Source organism: Mya arenaria, chromosome 17, assembly GCF_026914265.1.
Source record: "Mya arenaria isolate MELC-2E11 chromosome 17, ASM2691426v1".
Classification (NCBI taxonomy): Eukaryota; Metazoa; Mollusca; class Bivalvia; order Myida; family Myidae; genus Mya; species Mya arenaria.
In genome coordinates, this window is record NC_069138.1 from 52,553,754 (window position 1) to 52,575,702 (window position 21,949).

General features: G+C 33.4%; 1 protein-coding gene across 1 annotated transcript; it reads left to right on the top strand.

Annotated features, from left to right (window-relative positions):
* Positions 1-316: 316 nt before the first annotated feature.
* On the top strand, positions 317-21,527 carry LOC128223613 (solute carrier family 13 member 2-like). The gene is made up of 14 exons (XM_052932887.1): positions 317-436; positions 2,474-2,623; positions 3,191-3,306; positions 4,350-4,480; positions 4,819-4,924; positions 14,446-14,688; positions 15,348-15,479; positions 16,445-16,528; positions 17,330-17,455; positions 17,753-17,844; positions 18,481-18,590; positions 19,037-19,198; positions 19,737-19,874; positions 20,330-21,527. The coding sequence occupies exons 1-14, from the start codon at positions 317-319 to the stop codon at positions 20,483-20,485; spliced, it is 1,866 nt and encodes a 621-aa protein (XP_052788847.1). The 3' UTR covers positions 20,486-21,527.
* Positions 21,528-21,949: the final 422 nt, after the last annotated feature.

Consider the following 21,949-nt stretch of genomic DNA (forward strand, 5'->3'; position numbering starts at 1 on the left):
CTTACATTATATGATGAGGTCATAGCTTTATGTCATAAAGTATGAGCTTTATATAATGAAGTATGACCTTTATAAAATGAAATCTTAGCTTTATATAATGAAGTCCTACCTTTATAAACGAGACAAAAGAAACTTAGTCGTATATTTTTCTTTAACTTTTGGTTAAGTAAAAAGTTAAGTATTTTATAGAGTCAAGAGTAACAAACGTGAGTATAAAGTGTAGAATGAATGTTTATATCGCACTATTGTTATAAAGGTGATTAAATGAAATTCACTTGCCAGGTTCGTTTTATATAATACATAGAAATAAAAAGTTATGGGTAAGTTAAGTATTTGTACTCAAACTCTTGTGTCGACAAAATGTATTTGGATGACTGTGGCTGCCTTTGGTTTACCCATAGGACTTCTAACAAATTATAATCCGGACTTAAAACAGGTGAGTGTAATTTTATTTCGCACATCTAAAGTATATAAGTGTCACTCTTATTTAAAATAAATACATAAACAGTCATGTATAACAAACATCATTATTAAGTGATTATCTTTTAACTTTTTACTAATGAATGCATTTATGGAAAATATTTATTATAGATAAAAACATTGTAACCGTGTATCTATTAGCTGAAAACGCACAAATATTAAGTGAGTTGTGAGTACTAAAAGATATACTGTGATCAACTATTTTCTCATAAAATAATAATACCGAGTTTTCTACACCTATATTTCAAATTAAACACGGTATCCTTGATAAGAACTATTGTTTGTTATATTTATTCATCCTTTGTGGTCAGTTAAAACAATTGTATTACTCGTGGTACATGTACATCTTTAATGGGAGTAAGAGTGCATCTTTAAGTTTGTCTTTAACAATTTTACAGTTTGATAAGCAATGTATTTTACATTTATACGAGTAATTGCACTAAAAAAAGGATAATCATGAGTAAACTCTATAAACGCCTACATTGAAACATTTTTTTTCAAAATTTGTTAACGTTTCATTGATATTACTGACACTAATTGGGAGTAAAAGCTAGGTTAATAAAGATCATATCGCTCAGCGAACGTTCATTCACATCCTAAAATGATACCCTTTTTACATCATAGTATCGCGATCGTGTGTCCTGCCTACTCAAGCGCCTGTCGACTATTTAGCTTACATAAATAGCTGAAAGGTGAAGTGCGATTTTGATGTGCAAAAATATGTTTCTTCGTACCTGTATTTGACAATTAAACTAAAATCATTTAGTAACTAGAACTGCAATGTTCTGAGTCATTTATTAATTTCGTTGAACGTGCCGTTGCATGAAATATGTTAACAACCTTTGTGTTTGTTGTTGATTTACAAGTTTGTAAACAACAATCTCTTCATGCCGCTTATGATACCAAATAATTGTGTTCTTTTATGTACACAAACACAAATAATCATAGTGATATGAAGTTTTTAAACCATTTCAAATGAACTTATTGATTGTTGTTTGAATAATTGAACTAAATTCCAATAATATAATCGTAAAATGTCCCAAATATATCTTAAAACGGGATGGGACGTAAAAAGTGCCATTGATAAGTATTGCCATTATATTTATTCATTGCAAAAAGGAGATAGGGAGTGTCGCCACTATAGGTTTTTCCGTGAGGTTGAGTTATTGCCCAAGCAGGTCCTAAAGCTAAATACATTAATGCAGTGTTTGATACTTTCAGGAATTAAACCCTGCTCAGTAGGTCAGTAGCCGAAAAAGATAAACCCCATTTTATGGCGCCGAGTAGACGCCAAAGATATAGAACACAAAAACAAACAATCACAATCCAGAAACATGGAACAACAGCATAAAACTCCACAAACAACAAATCACATATATACTATATAAAAAAACTAGGTGTATTTATCAAGGATTGTTAGCTACTGCCTTGAAACGGTCAGTGAAATGTAAATTTTCTGGGAGTTTGAACTAATTTGTGTGCACAACCTCACTCTTATCAAAACAATCCCGAATAAAGTAAAAACGTTAATGGTAAATCTTATCAAAGTATGCATAAACTTGGAAAAAAAACATAAGAATAAAACAAATAATATTTAACTAATAGGCAAACCCCAAGTAATTCTACGAGTAGTGGTCCCAACTCTATCTGCAGACAATCCTAGCGGGAAGAATACCCTGTGCACCATACTATCTTTGTTTTTATTGTTAAACTGTGTATATATAGAGAGATAATATTTCATTATATGTGACGTTTTTTATTGAAATCTTCATTAAACGCTTCTTGATATATAGTTTTTGAAGAACCCTTGTATGTTATGGTGCAACTCTACGTAATTCCTCTGGTATATCTTCATCAAGAACTACAATTTGATACAAGCCGGTTTTGCAATCCATTTTATTACGTCACTAGCATCTGAGGTTTGATTTGAAATATTTCTGTATAATTAAATGAGTAATATCACAATATCATATCATTACACTTCAACTTTCAGGAGTCGAAATGTGCTTACGTTATCATAGTTATGGCCTTGTTGTGGCTTATGGAGGCGTTACCAACAGCGGTGACGTCACTTCTTCCTGTGTTCCTGTTTCCGATGGTAGGCGTTGCTCCGGCAAGATTGATTAGCTCCACCTACTTTTCGGTTTGTAGCTGTTTTATTTTGGTATTTTATTGTCTATATATAGCGTATATTTTGAAAATCAGACATTCTTGTATTCCCAACTTAGTCATGTGGTCACTTAATTACGGATAATTGTTTGGTTATGGTTTTTATAATTTATTCCTTTTCGTTTCCGTGGTTTCAAATTGATGCCAGCGACTCGCATCACATATTTCATGGATTTGTTTTTAAATGTCACCAATATTAACTAAAGGATATTGAAAATTTGAAATAATTTTGAGTCTTGTTTTGTCATGTCATTGATGAAAGTAATTAAAAAATACAATCATATTATAATGAGTAGAATTATTCTTTTCTCGAGACGAAAACATGCTAAAAATGGGCTGAAATAATTCATTATAAAAACATTCTGAGAGATAGGTCATACATGTCATAAACAAAGCAGTATCGGATAGGGTTCGGGCTATCCAAGGCATATTGGAGGCCTGCTTAAGCTATGGCCCTGGAGGGGACAAGACTTCATACCAGGATATCCTCAGCCTGCCCCGTGAAAAACGTTTTATTATCTTAACTTATCCTGATTTCCAGGACATATCGATGCTGTTTCTTGGAGGTCTGCTCATTGCTATGGCCCTGGAGGAGACGAGACTTCATACCAGGATATCCCTATACGTCTTGGTTCTTGTAGGAGCTCAGCCAATCATGTATGTGTACACCTGCTAATGACGATAATAAGGAAACTACTTTTTATCCCAAACATGTAAAGAACGTCTGGTTAGTTGCCTGTGATTTTCTACCTGAATAGAATCTATGTCTTTGGCCTTGATGTAGCTTAGCATATCATGTATAACACTTTATCCTGTTTATAATGTTTGTATACATACAAATAATAAAAAGAATCTTCAAACAAACAGATGTTTTGAAATAAGGAAGTGGGTAAGGTTAATAATATGAATGTTTATCGTCGTCATTTTGATCAAGGAAAACATTGGTCAGTGTAAAATTATATCAACAGTTTTCGGAGATAAATCTTGGTGCTTACGACACTTTTTCTCATTTAAATTGATCTCCATGACTTGTGTTTCCCAACGAAAAAAAAATGAAGAATGATAAATCTGGCATAGTACTGCTTTTTGTGGAAATCGATGTACTGAATCCAATTCAATATCATATGACCCTTGATCAAAAATTGCATCAAATAATTAAAATCATTTAAGTTGTAATCATTTATTAGTTATTTTTATTAATTAACCCTTTGTATTACTCATTATCGATCAGGCCGCCCTTCTTAGGCATTCAGATTCTACCTGATATGTTCTAAATGTCATAGATTGAAACCTGTTTTCAGCCGGCTGGGATGGTATTCAATATCCAACTTAAGTCAATCCTATGGTCATACATCATTGACTTCATTCACTGTATTGGTCATGTATTAAAAACAAATACTCCGATTAGGTACAACGTGCAAAAATCCGATTAAGAGCAATATTAAATACCAGACCTGGTGACCAAATTTTCTGCATGTCTGTTAATTTATAAAATATCTTAACGATTAAACGTAATACTTTGGCCGAAAGGTTGTAAATATAAGTTATAATATACGATTAAAAAAGCTCGAATATGTTCTCTCTTAAGAACGATTTGTTTGCATACTCATTGCAACTGCCTTGTTTCAATTAGTTTATGAATACAGTTTTTATTACAATAACTTCATCTATGAACATCGTTTATCATTTATATTATTAAGGTTAGTGCTTGGGGCACTGGTATCAACCTGGTTGCTGTCTGTCTGGATAAACGACACATCAGCCACCGCCATGATGATTCCTGTCGTATTGGCCGTGTGTGAGGCTGTCCGGGAAGTCAGTGCTCAGTCAGGTGCGTAAAAAGATATGAATAAGTGTAAGTAAGCATTGGCTACCACAAGGTGTCTCCTTTGATTAACAAAACGTAAGACACCTGCACTATTTTATACGTTTAAGGTGTTATAGCTTAATAAGGTACGTACCGTTCTAATTGGGTGCGTCATGGCATCTCTTTATCAGACGAATGACAACGCAGCCATCGCCATATGATCTTCAGCGTAATTGCTGTGGGCGAGTCTGCCAGGGAAGTAAGGACTCAGAAAAGTATGTATGAAGTCAAAGACATGGTGTGTATCGTGCTTACCGCACGGCTTCATTTTATAATACGTGAATAGTTCTTTTGTTTTCTAGATTTACAGTTAAATGAGAATCCAGCCTTTGAACTTACGGAAGAATTTGATGAAATTAGTGCAGAGAACTCAAAACAACGATATGAATTTGCCATAAATATGCCGAGGTATTTTTGAATAAGTTCATATTATATGTTATGTCTGTTATTTTGTGTTAACCATGTAAAACAGTTACGTTATTGGTCAACTGATTGTTTTCATTTCGTAATGGGAAATTTGAATCGCGATTATACCTTACAACTTATGCAATAAAGAACATACTTCTTAAATTATTCGCCTGTCAACCAAAGCAGCAAAATTAGTGATATATATTTTTATATGTGTTGTATCTTTATATTGAATCCAATATTTAGATCCAAAAAGACAAAGCGTGATTAATATTTTGACTTCTTTATTTTCAGTTGTCTCCAATGTGTTTATTTTATAATATGTTTCCAAATACTGAACTGAGCAATTTTTAATAAGCCCTGAAACAAACATAGGACATAACTATAATTAAATTGTGAATAAAACAATGTACACAAATACAAGCAATAGAACACAAGACAAAATACACAAATACAGCGAGTTCCATTAATTCATGTAGGTTATTAAAACCGTTAATATAATTAATTATATGGAACACAATACAAAGAAATTTACAATTTTGATATACATAAATCACACACACCTAGAGTATAATCTCTAGTAGACTATAATCGTATATACTTCAGTTACTGATATGGAGGTAGACAGAGTTCACGCTCATCCTCTTACATGTTTTATGATAAAGCTGAAACATGCATGTTAATAAATATTAAGTTATTTGTTAAAACACCATGTTACATTCCAGCAATAATAAATCTCAAATAACTATTTGAATCTCAATTGCAATACAAGTAGAATAAAAAACATGTTTTCCCTTCCAATGAAATTTTATTAAATTAATTAGAACCATCACGCCAGAAACCAATATCAGAAATGTTCCTGAGAAACATTATTTGGCCGAGGCTCACCAAAAGCTTGAAACAAGACATTCATTGGTTAAAAACTCAGGAAAACATATACTCATTGGTTGCTAAAAATGGAATGAATATTAATGAGAAAAACATGAAAACCAGTTTAGGAACCAACAACTCTATCTTAATCACATGACTGGTCAGGTGACCGACATCATGAAATAACAGTTAACAGTAAACAATTATCAATGACCACATAAATACCGAAAAGTCCCTAATGATAACACATGCAGGATTATTCATCAAGTCATGAAATATCATAATTCCTCTAAAAGTAACCCTTACTTAATAATATTGAAGATTAATAAAAAACATTCACATATTATACTATATTACATACTTCTCCCTTATCCTTAAAGACGTCCTCGTCTCAAAATCATTTAGTAAAAAATAAGTAAATAAACCCCAAAGTATCAGGATAAATACTTCATAAGAAACACGACTCTATTCAAGACTTTTCATCTTGAAATTAAAGTTATTCCACTATCTAACAACAAATGTGTTTGTTGCTAACATTTTAATATAACTTTTTTTTTTAAATTGGCTTATGACAAATTATTCCAAAGCTGAATAACACTTTATGAAAACATGATTACAAATTATTGTATTAAAACTTTTTACACCCTAATAATGATAACTCAAATCTCATGATATTAAAATGCTCAATCAGGAAGCTATTTTTTTACCTGAACCCTCTTCATTACAAATTGACCAAATTCTATCCATTTTGGAGGTTTTCGTGTTCGTTTGGACCTCCTTAATTCAGTTTCATCATGATTACTTTCAACATCAGAATTTACACCAGTATTACTATTATCAGACGGGCTGGCCAGTTCCTGCTGATCACAAGCAATTTTCTCTGGAGGCACTTTATCACAAGTAACCTTAATATCAGTGGTACATTGTATACCCTCTGCATCTGTGCAATTCTGTGTCTCAGAGAATTTTGTTTTAGCATCCTCAACATCATCTTGTTCTATACAACTCTCTATTTCTACTTTATCTACATCTACTCTACTCTGCACAACAAGGTCGTCACCCTGCGTGGGATCTACCATTGAATAAAAATATTCAGTAGCATCTGAACTACCTGTATCGCTAAGAATAGCTACATCAAAGTGTTCATTTTTCTCATCATGAGAAAAAACATTATGAAGTGGTCTATGACTCTTTGGGTCAAAAGACTTCATTTTTCGCTTCTGCTTGACAACAATCAGAGTTTGGTCTAATTATATTCTTTTTTTTCTACTGTTAATTTGCTTCCTATTGGCAATAACAAATTTCGGTGCAATTTCCTAATTTTCCCACTTCCATCCTCCCTTATTATTTCATAACATGGAGTGTTTGAATAAGGCTTTTTTAATACGACATACACCTCACTTTCCCATTTGTCAGCAATTTTGTGTCTCCCATCAAAGGCTAAAACACGAACAAGAACTCTATCCCCTTCTTCCAATGCTGAACCACTCACTTTCAAATCATAATTCAACTTTTGTTTATCTTGAGCAATAGAAATTATTTTCTGGGCAGTCTCATTTGCAAATTTCATTCTGTCTTGTAATGTTTCAATGAATTTTCTTTCTTGCTTTGACTTTACAATGCCAAATTTTAAATCTCCAGGCAGTACATCTATTCTACCACCGAACATAATTTCAAAGGGAGAATATCCAGTTGACTTATGTTTTGTGCAATTGTATGAATAGACAAGATGACCTATATGCTTCTTCCAATCCTGTTTTTCATCAGGTTGAAGAGTACCTATCATATTGATCAAAGTCCTATTGAACCTCTCACATTGACCATTTCCGGCAGGATGATATGGACTGGTTCTAGATTTAGAAATGCCACTGATCTTACAAATCTCTTTGATCAACTTACTTTCAAAACTTGCACCTTGGTCAGAGTGTAACCGTTTTGGATACCCAAAATCATTGAAAAATTAAATTAAAACTTCAGCTGTGGTGTGAGCTGTCTGATTTTTCGTCGGCACGGCATGAGCAAATCTTGTGAAGTGGTCAGTCATCACTAAAACATTTTCAAAACCTCCTTTAGATTTATCCAAAGTCAAAAAATCTATACAAAGCAGTTCAAAAGGTTCACTACTTGTAATATTTTCAAGAGGTGCTTTATCAAATCTATTGTTTTTGAAAAGAATACACCTTTGACAGTTTTTGATATGATTCTCTAAATCCTTTCTCATAACAGGCCAAAAAAATCTTTCTTGCAATAATGATAAAGTTCTTTCTATTCCTTGATGGCCAATATCATCATGAAAATACTTTAAAATAGACTTTACCAGAGATTGTGGTACAACTATCTGGTCAATATTATCTCCCTTGATAATCACAGATCTGTGCAATACTCCCCTAATCATTTTCATATGGTCTTGCACTTTAAGCAAAGCAAGGTTTTGTTTATTCTGACATATTTTTTAATGAGTTAGAGTGTCTTGCCTTGTATCTAGGGTAACAATATTTCATCCTCTCTCTGACACTTTCTCCAATCTGTAAATGACATCTCAGAAAGGTCAATATCTTAAAAAGTACTAAATTTCTCACAAACTTCTGGATCAAAAGACACTGTCTCTACTGGGGTGACCTGAATGGGATTACAAAAAGACTGTATGTCTTCTAAATGTAACCTAGACAAGCCATCTGCATCAGCATTACTAATTCCTGGCCTATATATCAAGTCAAAATCAAAGGCAGAAAGTGCAGCTAGCCATCTGTGCCCAGTGGCATCCAACTTGGCAGTGGTCATAACATATGTTAAACGATTATTATCCGTGTAAACTGTAAAATGTTGACCATATAAATAATCATAAAATTTCTCAGTTACACTCCATTTTAAAGCCAAAAATTCTAGACGGTGTGCAGAATAATTCCTTTCAGACTTACTTAATCCCCTACTAGCATAACGTATCACCCTTTTTTCTCCATTTTGGGTTTGATATAAAACAGCACCCAATGCTATAGAAGAAGCATCAATAAGCAACTCAAATGGAAGTTCAAAGTCGGCAAAACCTAGTATGGGTGGTTTTGACAAGAAATCTTTAATTTTTAGAAAAGGAGTTTCTTCTTCAGTACCCCAGTGAAAAGGTTTTATTGGAGAAATTGATTTTTTTTTCTGGATTTCTTAGAATTGGCACAATATGGCAACAATTTGTTCAATGGCTCTACTATTTTGGTATAGTTCTGTATGTATTTCCTGTAGGAACCGGCAAATCCTAAAAAAGATCTAACTTGTTCGGGCGTTTTTGGTGTTGGCCATAAATTGATCTTTTCAAGTTTTGATGGGTCAGTTTCAATACCCTCAGAAGAGACTACATGACCTACATAGGTTACCTTGCTTTTGAAAAACGAAACGTTGCAAAACAAGTTTGAGGCGCTCTAAGTGCTCTTCATAGGTTTTGGCAAAAACTATGACATCATCTTAGTAAATGACACATATTTTTAGATGCAAATCGCCAAGAATTTCTTGCATAAGCCTTTGATACGTACATGGGGCCGCCGAAAGCCCAAACGGAAGGCGTTCATATTGAAATAACCTAAGAGGCCCCACCGTAAAAGCAGTACGCTCTTTATGACTTTCTTCCAAACCCACTTGGTGATACCCACTACGCATATCCAAAACACTAAAGTAATTACTCCCAGCAAGTGTATGCAATACATCTTCAATCCTAGGCAAAGCATAACTATCTTGCTTTGTAACTTTATTTAACTGCCTAAAATCCACACAAATGCGAAGCTCCCCTGTACGTTTACGTACCAGGACTACATTTAAGGCCAAGGGACTATAAGATTTCTTGATAATACCACAAGCTAACAGATTTTGTAAATGGGCCCTGACCTCGTCAAACATGGAAGGTGGAATAGATCTAAACCTTTGTTTAAATGGAGTTGGGTTTAAAAGCTCAATTCTGTGTTTTACCACATTTGTAAACCCAATATCAGTATCATCTTTAGACATAATGACTTCAAAAGAGTTAATCATTTCAACAGCATTTTGAAATTGCTCAGGTGTCAAATTTTCCTTGTCAATATCAATTTCATCAAGAAAAGAACGAGATTTTTTCAGACTTAACCTGATTCCCTCCCATTTGAGAATTTTCAATTGTCACAGGACTTAACTGTGCAACAATACACCTTGCAGGTAACAACACTGTATTTTGGGACAAATTTGTAACTGGCAATGACATTGGCATATTTCCAAGTTTTCAAATTTATTCAGAGTGTAAGGTTGGACTATTGCACAGGTATCCCTATAAGCTAAGGAATTCTCACACACACAAGGAACATCAACTGTTTGGTTTGGAGGAATAACCACATTACATGTACTTCGTAAACTACCAAGTTTGTTTTTATTTCTTTTTAATAACCTTTCTTGAACACACAAACACCTAAATGAAAAGAACCATGGAGTATTGAGTGGAGCTTTCTGCAAATATCTTTCCCCAATTTTTTCTTCACACAATTTCATAAAATGGTCAAGCAAATTTGTACCAAGTAAAACAGGTGTATTTTCACTAAAATCACTGTCAGGCACAATTAAAAACAAACCATCCACAGACTTATCAATTGGCACCCCTGGAGTGGAAATATCAACTTGAATGAAACCTGAATAAGGTAAAGACTGACCATTAGCACACTCAATGTTTAAAATATCTGAGAGGGGCTTTAATGGAAATGACGCCAAGTGTTTATTGTAAAAGGATTCTGTGATTGTAGAGACAGTACTACCAGTATCCAACAATGCCCTTGTCAGAGCGCCATGTATCACAATATCAACTATGTTTGAACTTCCAACCAGGTTAGGGTCAACTTTTGAATTAATCTCTCTAGCACCTATGGTCGACCCCTCCCCATAGGTGGTTGCCCGTTTAAATGAACCGCAGCACGCCCTCTTCCCCGGTAAGAACCCCTTGAATGACCGAGCCTAACCCTACAACCCAACTGAACATGACCTACCTGGCCACAACGCCAACATGTAGGCTCCTCGACAAAACCTCCCCCAAAATCACTTTGACTAAAACCACTATTTCCCTGTCCCCTAGCACCAATATTTTCATAATTTTGATTTGGTCTTTGAACCTGACCTTGATAACCCTGACTAAAATTATCAAAATTCTGATTTGATTTAGGACTTGGATTAACATACCCTTGCCCATAGCTCTTCGAGTTAGAAAAGGATCTTTGACTACCAAATGAATTCCTATCATCAACATTTTGACCCAAACCTAACTGTTGCTTAAAAGAATGAGCCTCACATTGTTCTGTTTTTAAAGAATTAACATCAGTTTGAAGTTTTGTCAACATTTCTACAATTTTTGAAAGTTTAACATCCTCTGAAGCTACTTTTACACCCTTGCTTGTAACAGGAACAAAATTCTTTTTCTGCATTTTTCTATTTTTCTTATCTCAACCTTAAGTACATTAAAGTCCTCAATGGCATCAAATTTATAACCACTCACATCTCTCAGTTTCTGTTTAGACCAGTGTAAAAACGATTCCGGAGCATTTCATTAACATCTGAATGATGTACTAACTCCATTTCAACTGCTTCTGCTATTATTCCTTCTAGTCTTAGGGACCAAACTGAAACATCTTCATGCTCTTCCTGCTGAGCTGAGTAAAATTTTGACAAAATTGTATTTTGACCATCAACCGAGCCATAGACAGATTCAAATTTACAAAAAACTTCCGCTAATGTGGTGTGAATACCAAGTCTCATTACAACATTCTTTGCTTCTCCCTTTAAAGATCTACGAACAGCTTCCAAAAGAATTGATTCTGGATATTTATGTTCAGATTGTAGACATTTAACCTCATATCTCCATTGTAAAAAAAGTTGCTTCACCTTTTTGTGTATTAGCTCCATAAAATATAGACAATCTAGGAATTTGCATCTTGTGAACATTCGACTCTTTATTACTTTCATTTTCTGAATCAGATTCGTCTTTCACCCCAGCCTGGTGATTGTTTTTATTAGTTTCACCTACACTTACAAAATTTTTCATCCAAACAACAAGTTCACCTAGATTTTCAAACTTAGGCTTTACTTTTAAACTTTTAAATGCATCCAACAACTTATGCTCCTCATCAGAGTTCATGTCACTACCCGGCTGATCAGCCATGTTCAATGACTGTATGGTTACAAAATGCTATGCTAAGAAATCAATAGCTATAAAATATACCTTAAAATATGAAATATTCCTTGAAATAAAATTATTAAATTGTCACAATCAAGAATTTACTAATATCTCTTCTAACCCCTTTAAGTTTTTTTTTTTTGTTTTTTTTTAAATAAACCAATAAGTTTTATTCTGTTCAGAAAAAAAAATGACCAGATGAACTAATCAATTCATCAATTCAAACCACAAATACTTGCTTACCTTTTCACAATTCACTGAATAATAATCTACCATTTCTATACCCAAAGGAATGTTATAATCTCTTTTAGTAAACAATTTTACTATAAAATTTTCTAAATGTAGGTCAACAGCTGATAAAATCATGACAAAAGTAACACCTGGACAAATTCCTCATGCCAAAACAGCTGATCAATTACCGTAGTTATTATTATAGACACCCAATGCTAGTTTAAGCAGTCATTAAAATAGTCTAATTAAATCAATATTCAAATTTCCTGGCAACAAAACTAAATGATTTACCTTAAAATATCAACTATAAGAGAGTCAAGCTTATTCTTGCCTTTAAAACACAATGATTAATCTGATCTAGAATTAAAATCAAGTTTTACTCTTCCACATGCAGTTTTATCAATTAATGTGCTCAATGCATGCACTCACTGTGAGGTTATTAAATGTGATTTTGAAATTCATTCACTCTACAAAAATAGCCTTCCATCACAATGACAATATGACAATGTATTGTAATTATCATGAACTATACCTGCACTATTAAAATAAAGACAAAAATACACTGAAATATTTAAAATGAATTAAACTTAGAGCAAATAAATTTCATGAATATATCAAACATCTACAAATGTGGAACTTACTGTTACAGTTTATGAAAGTCTAACACTTCAATGTTACCCAAGGTCGAATGTAAAAGTTCTTAACACGTCCGCTGATCTCACGAAAAAGGTTACAAGGAAAGTTCTGGTTACCGTAGCAACGATTGAATGAATGGTCAAAACCTCTGGCTGGTCCAAGGTTACAAAGGAGTCAAAACCTCTGGCTGGTCCAAGGTCACAAAGGAGGAATGGTCCTATCCATATGGACATCAACTGATGGTGGGTCCCAATATCACATATGGTACGGCCCTACTGGTCAAGCGTCACACGGCTTGTCCTGCCCAGTGGTACTACGTCACTCAAACCCCTGGATGCTAATGGCAGCTGGTCTAATTGGTCTCTATTATAAATATAGCTCAGCCCAAACAGTACAACTTGAAAATATCACTGGGGGCTCCATTGTTATATCTTTATATTGAATCCAATATTTAGATCCAAAAAGACAAAGCGTGATTAATATTTTGAGTTCTTAATTTTCAGTTGTCTCCAATGTGTTTATTTTATAATATGTTTCCAAATACTGAACTGAGCAATTTTTAATAAGCCCTGAAACAGACATAGGACATAACTATAATTAAATTGTGAATAAAACAATGTACACAAATACAAGCAATAGAACACAAGACAAAATACACAAATACAGCGAGTTCCATTAATTCATGTAGGTTATTAAAACCGTTAATATAATTAATTATATGGAACACAATACAAAGAAATTTACAATTTTGATATACATAAAACACACACACACCTAGAGTATAATCTTTAGTAGACTATAATCGTATATACTTCAGTTACTGATATGGAGGTAGACAGAGTTCACGCTTATCCTTTTACATGTTTTATGATAAAGCTGAAACATGCATGTTAATAAATATTAAGTTATTTGTTAAAACACCATGTTACATTCCAGCAATAATAAATCTCAAATAACGAAAGAAGCAAATACCTTTAATATGATGTTTTCCCTTCCAATGAAATTTTATTTAATTAATTAGAACCATCACGCCAGAAACCAAAATCAGAAATGTTCCTGAGAAACATTATTTGGCCGAGGCTCACCAAAAGCTTGAAACAAGACATTCATTGGTTAAAAACTCAGGAAAACATATACTCATTGGTTGCTAAAAATGGAATGAATATTAATGAGAAAAACATGAAAACCAGTTTAGGAACCAACAATTATATCTTAATCACATGACTGGTCAGGTGACCGACATCATGAAATAACAGTTAACAGTAAACAATTATCAATGACAACATAAATACCAATGATATCACAGCTTACAAATCTTTTAGGCAGGATATTGTTAAATATGCTGATAGCTCTTCACAAAGGGGATTCTTTCATTTACGTTATCGGCTATGTTATTGGTCGGAAAGTGCTTATGAATATTCAAGATTTACCAGGTTTTCTTAGTTTGCCCAGTGTATTATATAGGTTGTGATACGCTGAGGTTCCGAGAATGGTTTACTCGTACTTGTACCGATATGAGTAAAAAAGTTCAAGTGAATGAGTATGCATACAAACGTTTGTTATATTAAGTATGTTGCTGTCTTAAATCAGTATCGTCATTATTGGTGTTCTGCAGGTCCAGTTTAACTGTCACTAAAAAGATCGATTGCGAAAATGTTAGAGAGGAAAATGTGGAATTGGACAATGAGCACGAGGACGACACGAATAGAACACCATCAGATAAGAAGAAGAAAGATGAAGCGTTTAAGGCTCTTGAAAAAGCACTTTCTTTGAGCGTGGCATACGGAGCATACTTTGGCGGAATTGCAACTATTACTGGGACACCAGTAAATCTTGTTCTGAAAGACGTCGCCGACAAGTATGAAAGATAAATGTTTTATCTGATTTTTTTTTTGATTTAAAATTCAACTACAGACATGAAACATGAAATCCAACTACAGGCATGAAACAAATAAAATAAAACATAATAAACATTATGAATACAAGGAGATCAATGATATTCACTGACCTGCAAACAACCCATTTATATTTGATTTAAAAGTAAAAATAATAATGACGTTCCTGTTCAGTTTATGCAATTATAAAGTAATTGGACTCAGTCATGTGGAACTATTTTCGTAAGGTGTCCGTAAAGCGAGATTAAATGATCCCGATATTTAATACTGTTGAAAAAAGATAAATAAACAATTTGAACAGTATTTTGTTTGTAGTTTATTGCAGACTACGAATATATATCGTATATCGTCATATATGTTGTATCCTAGTGTAAATCTATATTCCTTAAACAATTTAAGAATTTAAATGGGAACCACCTTCTTCTGTTCATATCAAAACAACTCACTTCACTCCGGTCCCTAGCATTTATGATACATCATCTATGTATAATGTCGAAACGGTGATATTTTTACAGTAATGCTACTCAGATAAATACTCCCATCAATGTAGTATGTGCGAAAGTATTGTGACAACTCTTGCATATTCTCATTCCCATGATAAGAAATTACACATTTAATTCAGGTTTTACAGAGATAACGGCCATAATGAGTCCCCAATAACGTTTACATCCTGGATGGGATTCGCTCTTCCGTTGTCCTGTATGACTCTCGTCTTCGGTTGGTTGTGGTTGTCGTTCCGTTTTCTGGGTTTCAGGTTTGTGAACTCTGCCACGTTCTGGCGTTTTCAAATATGTAACAATTGCATTATATTCATAATTTCCAGCTGACCTGCAAATGATTAAGGATTTGGATAAAGAGCTTAAAGTAACTTGATCGAGGCCTCATGAACTAGCGTCTTTGTGTCATAGTGTTCAACTGATTGAATTCTTACTCAATGAAAAGGCTGAACTTTGAAATGTAAAATAAATCCAAAGTCATGTCTTGATTATGAAAATAATACCTTAATTTTATGAGTGACTGTATCGAAAGAAACATATACTATTCCTGTGAAACACAACATTAAATCAATGTATTGTAAATTATTCCCGTTTTCCTATACTCTTAAGCGATATTTACATATTTTAATACAATAAACGTTTCGTGCAACATTGTATTTTGTGCATATGAATTATAAATATATGAACTTGATATATGTTTACGGTGTTACTTACTAATTGAGAAATAAATATATCTCATTAATTTATAGATGGTTGGGTAAGTAGTTTAAATTTGGTAAAACGATTCATTGACAAGTACAATCACACAGATTAATCCATTAATATATCAATGAATACAGTCTTGTTAAGACATACATAAGCCTGCTGCCCTCAACAAGACTTTACTACATCATTTTAGCAAGACATTCTCAATGTAGTTTGACTTCTTAGTATATTAACATTACATCATATTTTTTTAAAGTAATGCATCAAAATAAAATTCTTTTTTTTTTCTTAAATTGTGTCCGACTGTATTTGTTAAATGTGCGCTATCCGCATACACATGCATTTAGATTTGTTTGTGGATTTGCGCCAGTCAGTAAACAATGTTGTTTTTAATTCGTGTTTAATAGGAATTGCAGCCTAGTCAAAGTCTTATATCAGCTTTTGATTAAAATATATTTGTTATGATATATCGTTAAGAAACAGATACTTTAAGTATATAATGGCTGTTTTTCCATAGCTGTTTGAAGCGAATGGACCCTGTTAAAAAATCAGCATTCAATGCGGCGATCAAGAGGCGAGCTGAAGCTCTTGGACGTATATCGTAGGTTGAACTCTGATTTTAGATATTAAACAAAATTAAACCAGGAAGCCCTTGAACATGATCCGGTATGAACTCATATTGCCCAAGGCTTAACAGAGGTCTATATATTAGTTTTGTCAGTGAATATAAGATAATTTTCGACGGCTCCTTAGTCAGCAACTGTCTATTATTTGACATTCAATTTCGTCCATATTTATATTGATATTACTGTTTATGAGGAAGCAGAATGGCTGCATGTAATAGTCTTGTTTACATAACGGTTTTTCTCACGTTATAACCTAAATTACGCTAAATATGCATCTTTTCGGACTAAGTAAAGTTTTCTTGGCGGAGTACTCCCCTACCCCCTCCCCCACCAAACGATAGAAATTTGGTTCTGATGGAGGTTCGCCAGACAAAACGTTGCGAACCTACCTAACGACCCCTCTTACGTCCATTCCTGCATCCACCCCTGATACCGGAAATACGTAGTCGGAAATAACGTCACTTGATTTGTCACAGCTACGTTTGCGTTAACATTCTTTTGAATTTCATGCCAGTGGCATCTTTTGTGCATCATTTGTGGATAGTGAGTAGGAGATTGGAGAAATTTTAACCCATAAAATTTGAGATATATTTTGCTTTACCGATGGTGCTCTGAACCAATGACAAACCTTCTACTTAATATAGATTTTATAAAAAATTACATTGATATAAATCGTTAAAGAAATTATATTTATCAAATCAATTTTTTATTTGATAAATGGTTCAATTTTATTTTAGTTTTACAATACGTTTATGCATTTTATATTTGCCTAATAGATTTGGTGAGGGCCAAGTTGTGATTGTTTTTGTTTCCATGGTCTTATTGTGGCTGTTCCGAAATCCTCCAATCATTTCTGGATGGGGCGACTTGTTTGTTGATACAGACATCAACGACGGACAGAGGTACTTTCATTGTGTGTTAATATAAGGTTGTCGCAACGAAAACAATTGGTTTAAAGGCATTTTCATTTTCGATTCTGTGAAAATAAATGGCCGTGGTTTACTGTCTTTAGTATACATACTATAACTGTGAGTCCTAGTCATGGGGCAATTTTGTTTTATTACTTGTATATCTAAATGGGATTTTTTATTTTTTTTATCCAAGAAATATTTAGTAACAGTAATTGTATTTTTGAAAAAGGGGTTATAGTAGCTATTATTAATTTGCAATTCAAATACACGGCCATTGTTTTCTTTCAGCCTAGTTTCCGACTCCACGCCATGCATCCTTTTGGGAACCTTGCTATTTATCCTTCCGGAAAAGAGGCCAAACATTCTGTGCTGGAGGAAAGGTAAGATAAAACACACACGCCCATGAATTTAAGACAGCTTGGCTTCTCCCTTTTTTTTCAAATTATTTTTATAAAGACTGACATTTTTCTTTATGTTTGCTTGTTCGTTCAATTACCTATGTTCTTTAGTATTTGTACGCATATTTAAATGCGCTCATAATATAAAAAGAAGAATCGAAAGGTCGAAATTACTGATCTGTGTTAAAATAGCTACTCAATACAAGGTCATCGGCCCAAAAGGTAGAACATATTTATTTGTATAAATAGCTATTCCCTATCAGGTCCATGTACGTTTATAACCCTCATCTGTATTTTAATTTAATTTTAAAGCGTAGTTCAATGTAATTTTGCGATGGTGTTTATTCACTTAATCAATGTAATGATGTTGATAAAAGGAATAAGGTTGTGTGTATATATATATATTCTGAAAAAATATACTGTTATGAACAATAATAACATGCTTGAAGGAGGTAGGTTTGATATATTACGCCTATCCTGACATTGCAGATTGTGACCAGACGACAAACCTTTGGTTTTTATATAAATGTAGTTGTTCCGTTTTGTCATGACCATAGCTAACAAGCTGGTAAATATCCGTTAACATATAAATTATGCCCCTTGTTTTCGTGTTTCCAGGCAAACCTTCCTACACGCCTATCCTTAAATGGCAGGTGGTGACCAAGCGGCTACCATGGGGTGTTCTCATACTTGTGGGAGGCGGGTTTGCAATGGCTCAAGCGAGTCAGGTTGTTCATTTGAATATTTGGAAAGTGTTACAGTTTTCAAATGATCATTGATTAAATTTATGCACGTTCACTACCAATTATACAAGTTTTGTCACCAGAGAGATCCATGTTCATTGAATTTTAATCTAAATGCAAATTAATGATGAAACAGCTGTCTTTGTTAATTTCCCATTTTAATTGATGTATTGCAAATTTATTTAAACATTATTTGGCCATCTTCCTGGTTAAATTGGTACGTTTTAAATTCTGAATAGTGTTATTAGCATATTAACTACATCCTTTTAAAATGCATCAACTACAGGAATCCGGACTGTCCTATTGGCATGGTAAGATTTCCGGCGTTTTTTAAAACAAATATCGGATCTCTCCACTAAAATAGGTGAGTAGTTCACGCTATAATTTTGAATGGCATGGTTTGATATTGAACGTTTTTCTTTATTACACAGGAATCCGGTCTCTCTATTTGGATAGGCGAGCAGCTCAAGTTACTTGGCGGTTTTCATCCACTTGTGATGGACCTTCTAATTCTTACAGTGGTTTCCTTTATAACCGAACTGATGAGTAACTTAGCAACGGTACAACTGGTTGTGCCGATTTTGAGAGATATGGTAATTGGGTTTTTGTTCGTATATCGTGATATATTGTTAGTTTGAGAGCTTGTAACCGTTTAGGTTTCTTTTAAATAAAAGTAAGAAAACTACTATGTCGAAAATGATACGAAATGAATGTTTCAATTATGTTATCAATTGTGGTTTCTAAGAAGCATTTATATATTTGCTGGTAACGTTCCTCATTTAATTCTGGATATTATATGATAATATGTAGAAATGCATTAAATCTGGCTATAATCAAAACAACTTCATCGATTGAAGCAGAATTGGCTTGACTGATTCTGTTTATTGTAATAACTGAATGCTTAATTGATAAAACGAATGATGGAAAAAAATTCGTGACCGAGACGTGCTTAAATCCCACAGTGACAAAAGTTTTATTTCATGTCATCCTTGTCTGTTGTCCTGTGTTTATTTCACTGTTGAGCTTTGTCCTTGGATCTTAAAACCGGCTCCAAATAAACACTTGACTCGTTCCTGTAATTTCTATTGTATTATTGAATATTAGAATATCATGGTGTGGCTTCTCTTTTAGCCCCTATCTCTTGGAACAAATCCTCTACACCTGATGATATCAGGAACAATAGCATGTTCGTTCTCGTTCATGCTGCCAGTATCTGCGCCATCATGCGCCATGGCATTTGCGACTGGATATATCCCTATTCAAGACATGGTAATGGTAACACGTATCTCCTATATTTCGTATTACAGTTTTGACTATAAATTGTTTTTGACAATGGCATTACCAACCCATTTCTGGTAGAAATGCAACCACGAAACAGCTGCTAGGTAAACTTTATGAGTTGTCAATATTGCATTATGCATACACATGGGATGTAATTAATCAACAGTATTTAAAAACAAAAAATGCAAACAATTTAGGGGATAGTATGGGCAAAGAAAACACCCGCATTATTAACTGTTGCCTTAAACCAACGTAGTTTAAAATAGTTTATTTATTTATTTCAGTCTCATCAATGCATTGTACATTCATGAATCAAAGTACAATCAGTACAAACAAGTGCATTGCAAAATGTTTACAAACAATCATCATTAAGTGCATGGATACTCCCTCTAACATTTTAAACCATTATTTTTTTTCTTCATGATCATGTATAATTGTTTCAGGCCTTAGCTGGGTTGCCAATGAAGATAATTAGCATAGGCTGTACAATGTTAGCTGTGAATACATGGGGCACAACCATGTTTGATCTTGATACGCTGCCTGATTTTCTGCAGAATAACACCACAAACACTACAACGACAACGATGCAATCTGTATAAAATGAATCTGTTAATAAACTTGTGTTTCAATATACAGCTAGTTCAAGTGTAACCTGGTGTGTTTTGGCATAGCTGCATAATTCTGGTTTTTACAGAAAATTTAGACGAATCGAATTAAGTAAATTAAACGTGGTGTTTAAATACACAGATCACGTAACAAATGATTGGTTTAAACTTGTATGGCAAGAGGCTCGAACAGAATGTGTCTTAAAAACATAATTATATTTTTACCAAGATTCTATTAATACAGGTGCTGATTTGTGAACTAAAACATTGAATGCTGTCCTCAAATATGATTGTTTTCCGTAAAGTTTTGTTTTGTGCACTTCTTTGTTGTTTACCATTGTCATTTCTTATCACTTTAAACTATCAGTTTTTGCAATTTTATGAAAAGAGGATGTAAAACTAACCTTGTTTTGATTTGAGTTGAATTATGTTGATAGCCATTTCATACCTTGACATATTTTCCAATAACATAGGTATAATACAATTAATATCGAATATGGTGTCTTTTAACTCTACTTTTATTTCTTTAATTAATTATGTAAAGAGCTTTGAATGGTAGTAAAATCTATTCTTTGAAAGTTAAACTATCAAAATAATGCATACAGCAGTTAAATTGGTACTGCATACTTAATCGAATTGAACTGTTGCATCTCATTACAAATACAATTTACCATGTTACAAACGTATTAACTGCCAACATTGACATTGCAATACTAATTAGTTTTACTTGGGAAACCTGCCATTCCATAGGTTATACGAAAATATTTCAGATAGTCATGAATACAAAATCATCAAAGAACATAACACATATGAACCTATCTGAACATTCAGAATAATTCAAATAATAAATTAAAATGATATTAACCAAAAAGGAACGATTCTGAATAACTTTAAAGCATACAAATGTAAAAACTTGTATTCGGTTTTCTTATTAACTTGACACTGTGTCTTATTCATTCCATCAGTCGATGACACATTATAATGTATACCATTGAGCCGATTGTTAAGAGCTTTTTAAAGTTAACAATATGATTAACGGCATCTTTTAAACGTGATATTGTGCTTATTGGAAAATTATATTCATTTAGATAATACAGATACAGCTTAAATAGTTGTCTCAAATGTTGTTAGATATACTGCCGATCAAAGTCGTCTTTATTAAACTACCAGAGCAATACAGATTTCAAAATTAACCTTTTTTTACTTCAAGAACGTTGTTACCTTCTACGAAGCTCTAAACAATCGATCCAATGAATGCTATTATCAAACGCGTAAGCAATACGATTCAAGTGAATCTTGATACATAAAGGAAGTTTTATCAAATTCGATGAGACATATTTGTGTTGCGTTACTCTGTTTGTAATTTAAATGATATACATGTTGTGGCCTGTTGCAATTTGATTAAGAACGAGCTTATTTTACACCTTAAGACTGATTATTCTGAAACTTGATAAACAT

Coding starts and splice junctions, on each gene's coding strand:
- LOC128223613 (XM_052932887.1), top strand. CDS start 317: ATGGGTAAGTTAAGTATTTGTACTCAAACTCTTGTGTCGACAAAATGT. Junction 2,624..3,190: donor TTAGCTCCACCTACTTTTCG/GTTTGTAGCTGT, acceptor CCTGATTTCCAG/GACATATCGATGCTGTTTCT. Junction 4,481..4,818: donor GGAAGTCAGTGCTCAGTCAG/GTGCGTAAAAAG, acceptor TTTGTTTTCTAG/ATTTACAGTTAAATGAGAAT.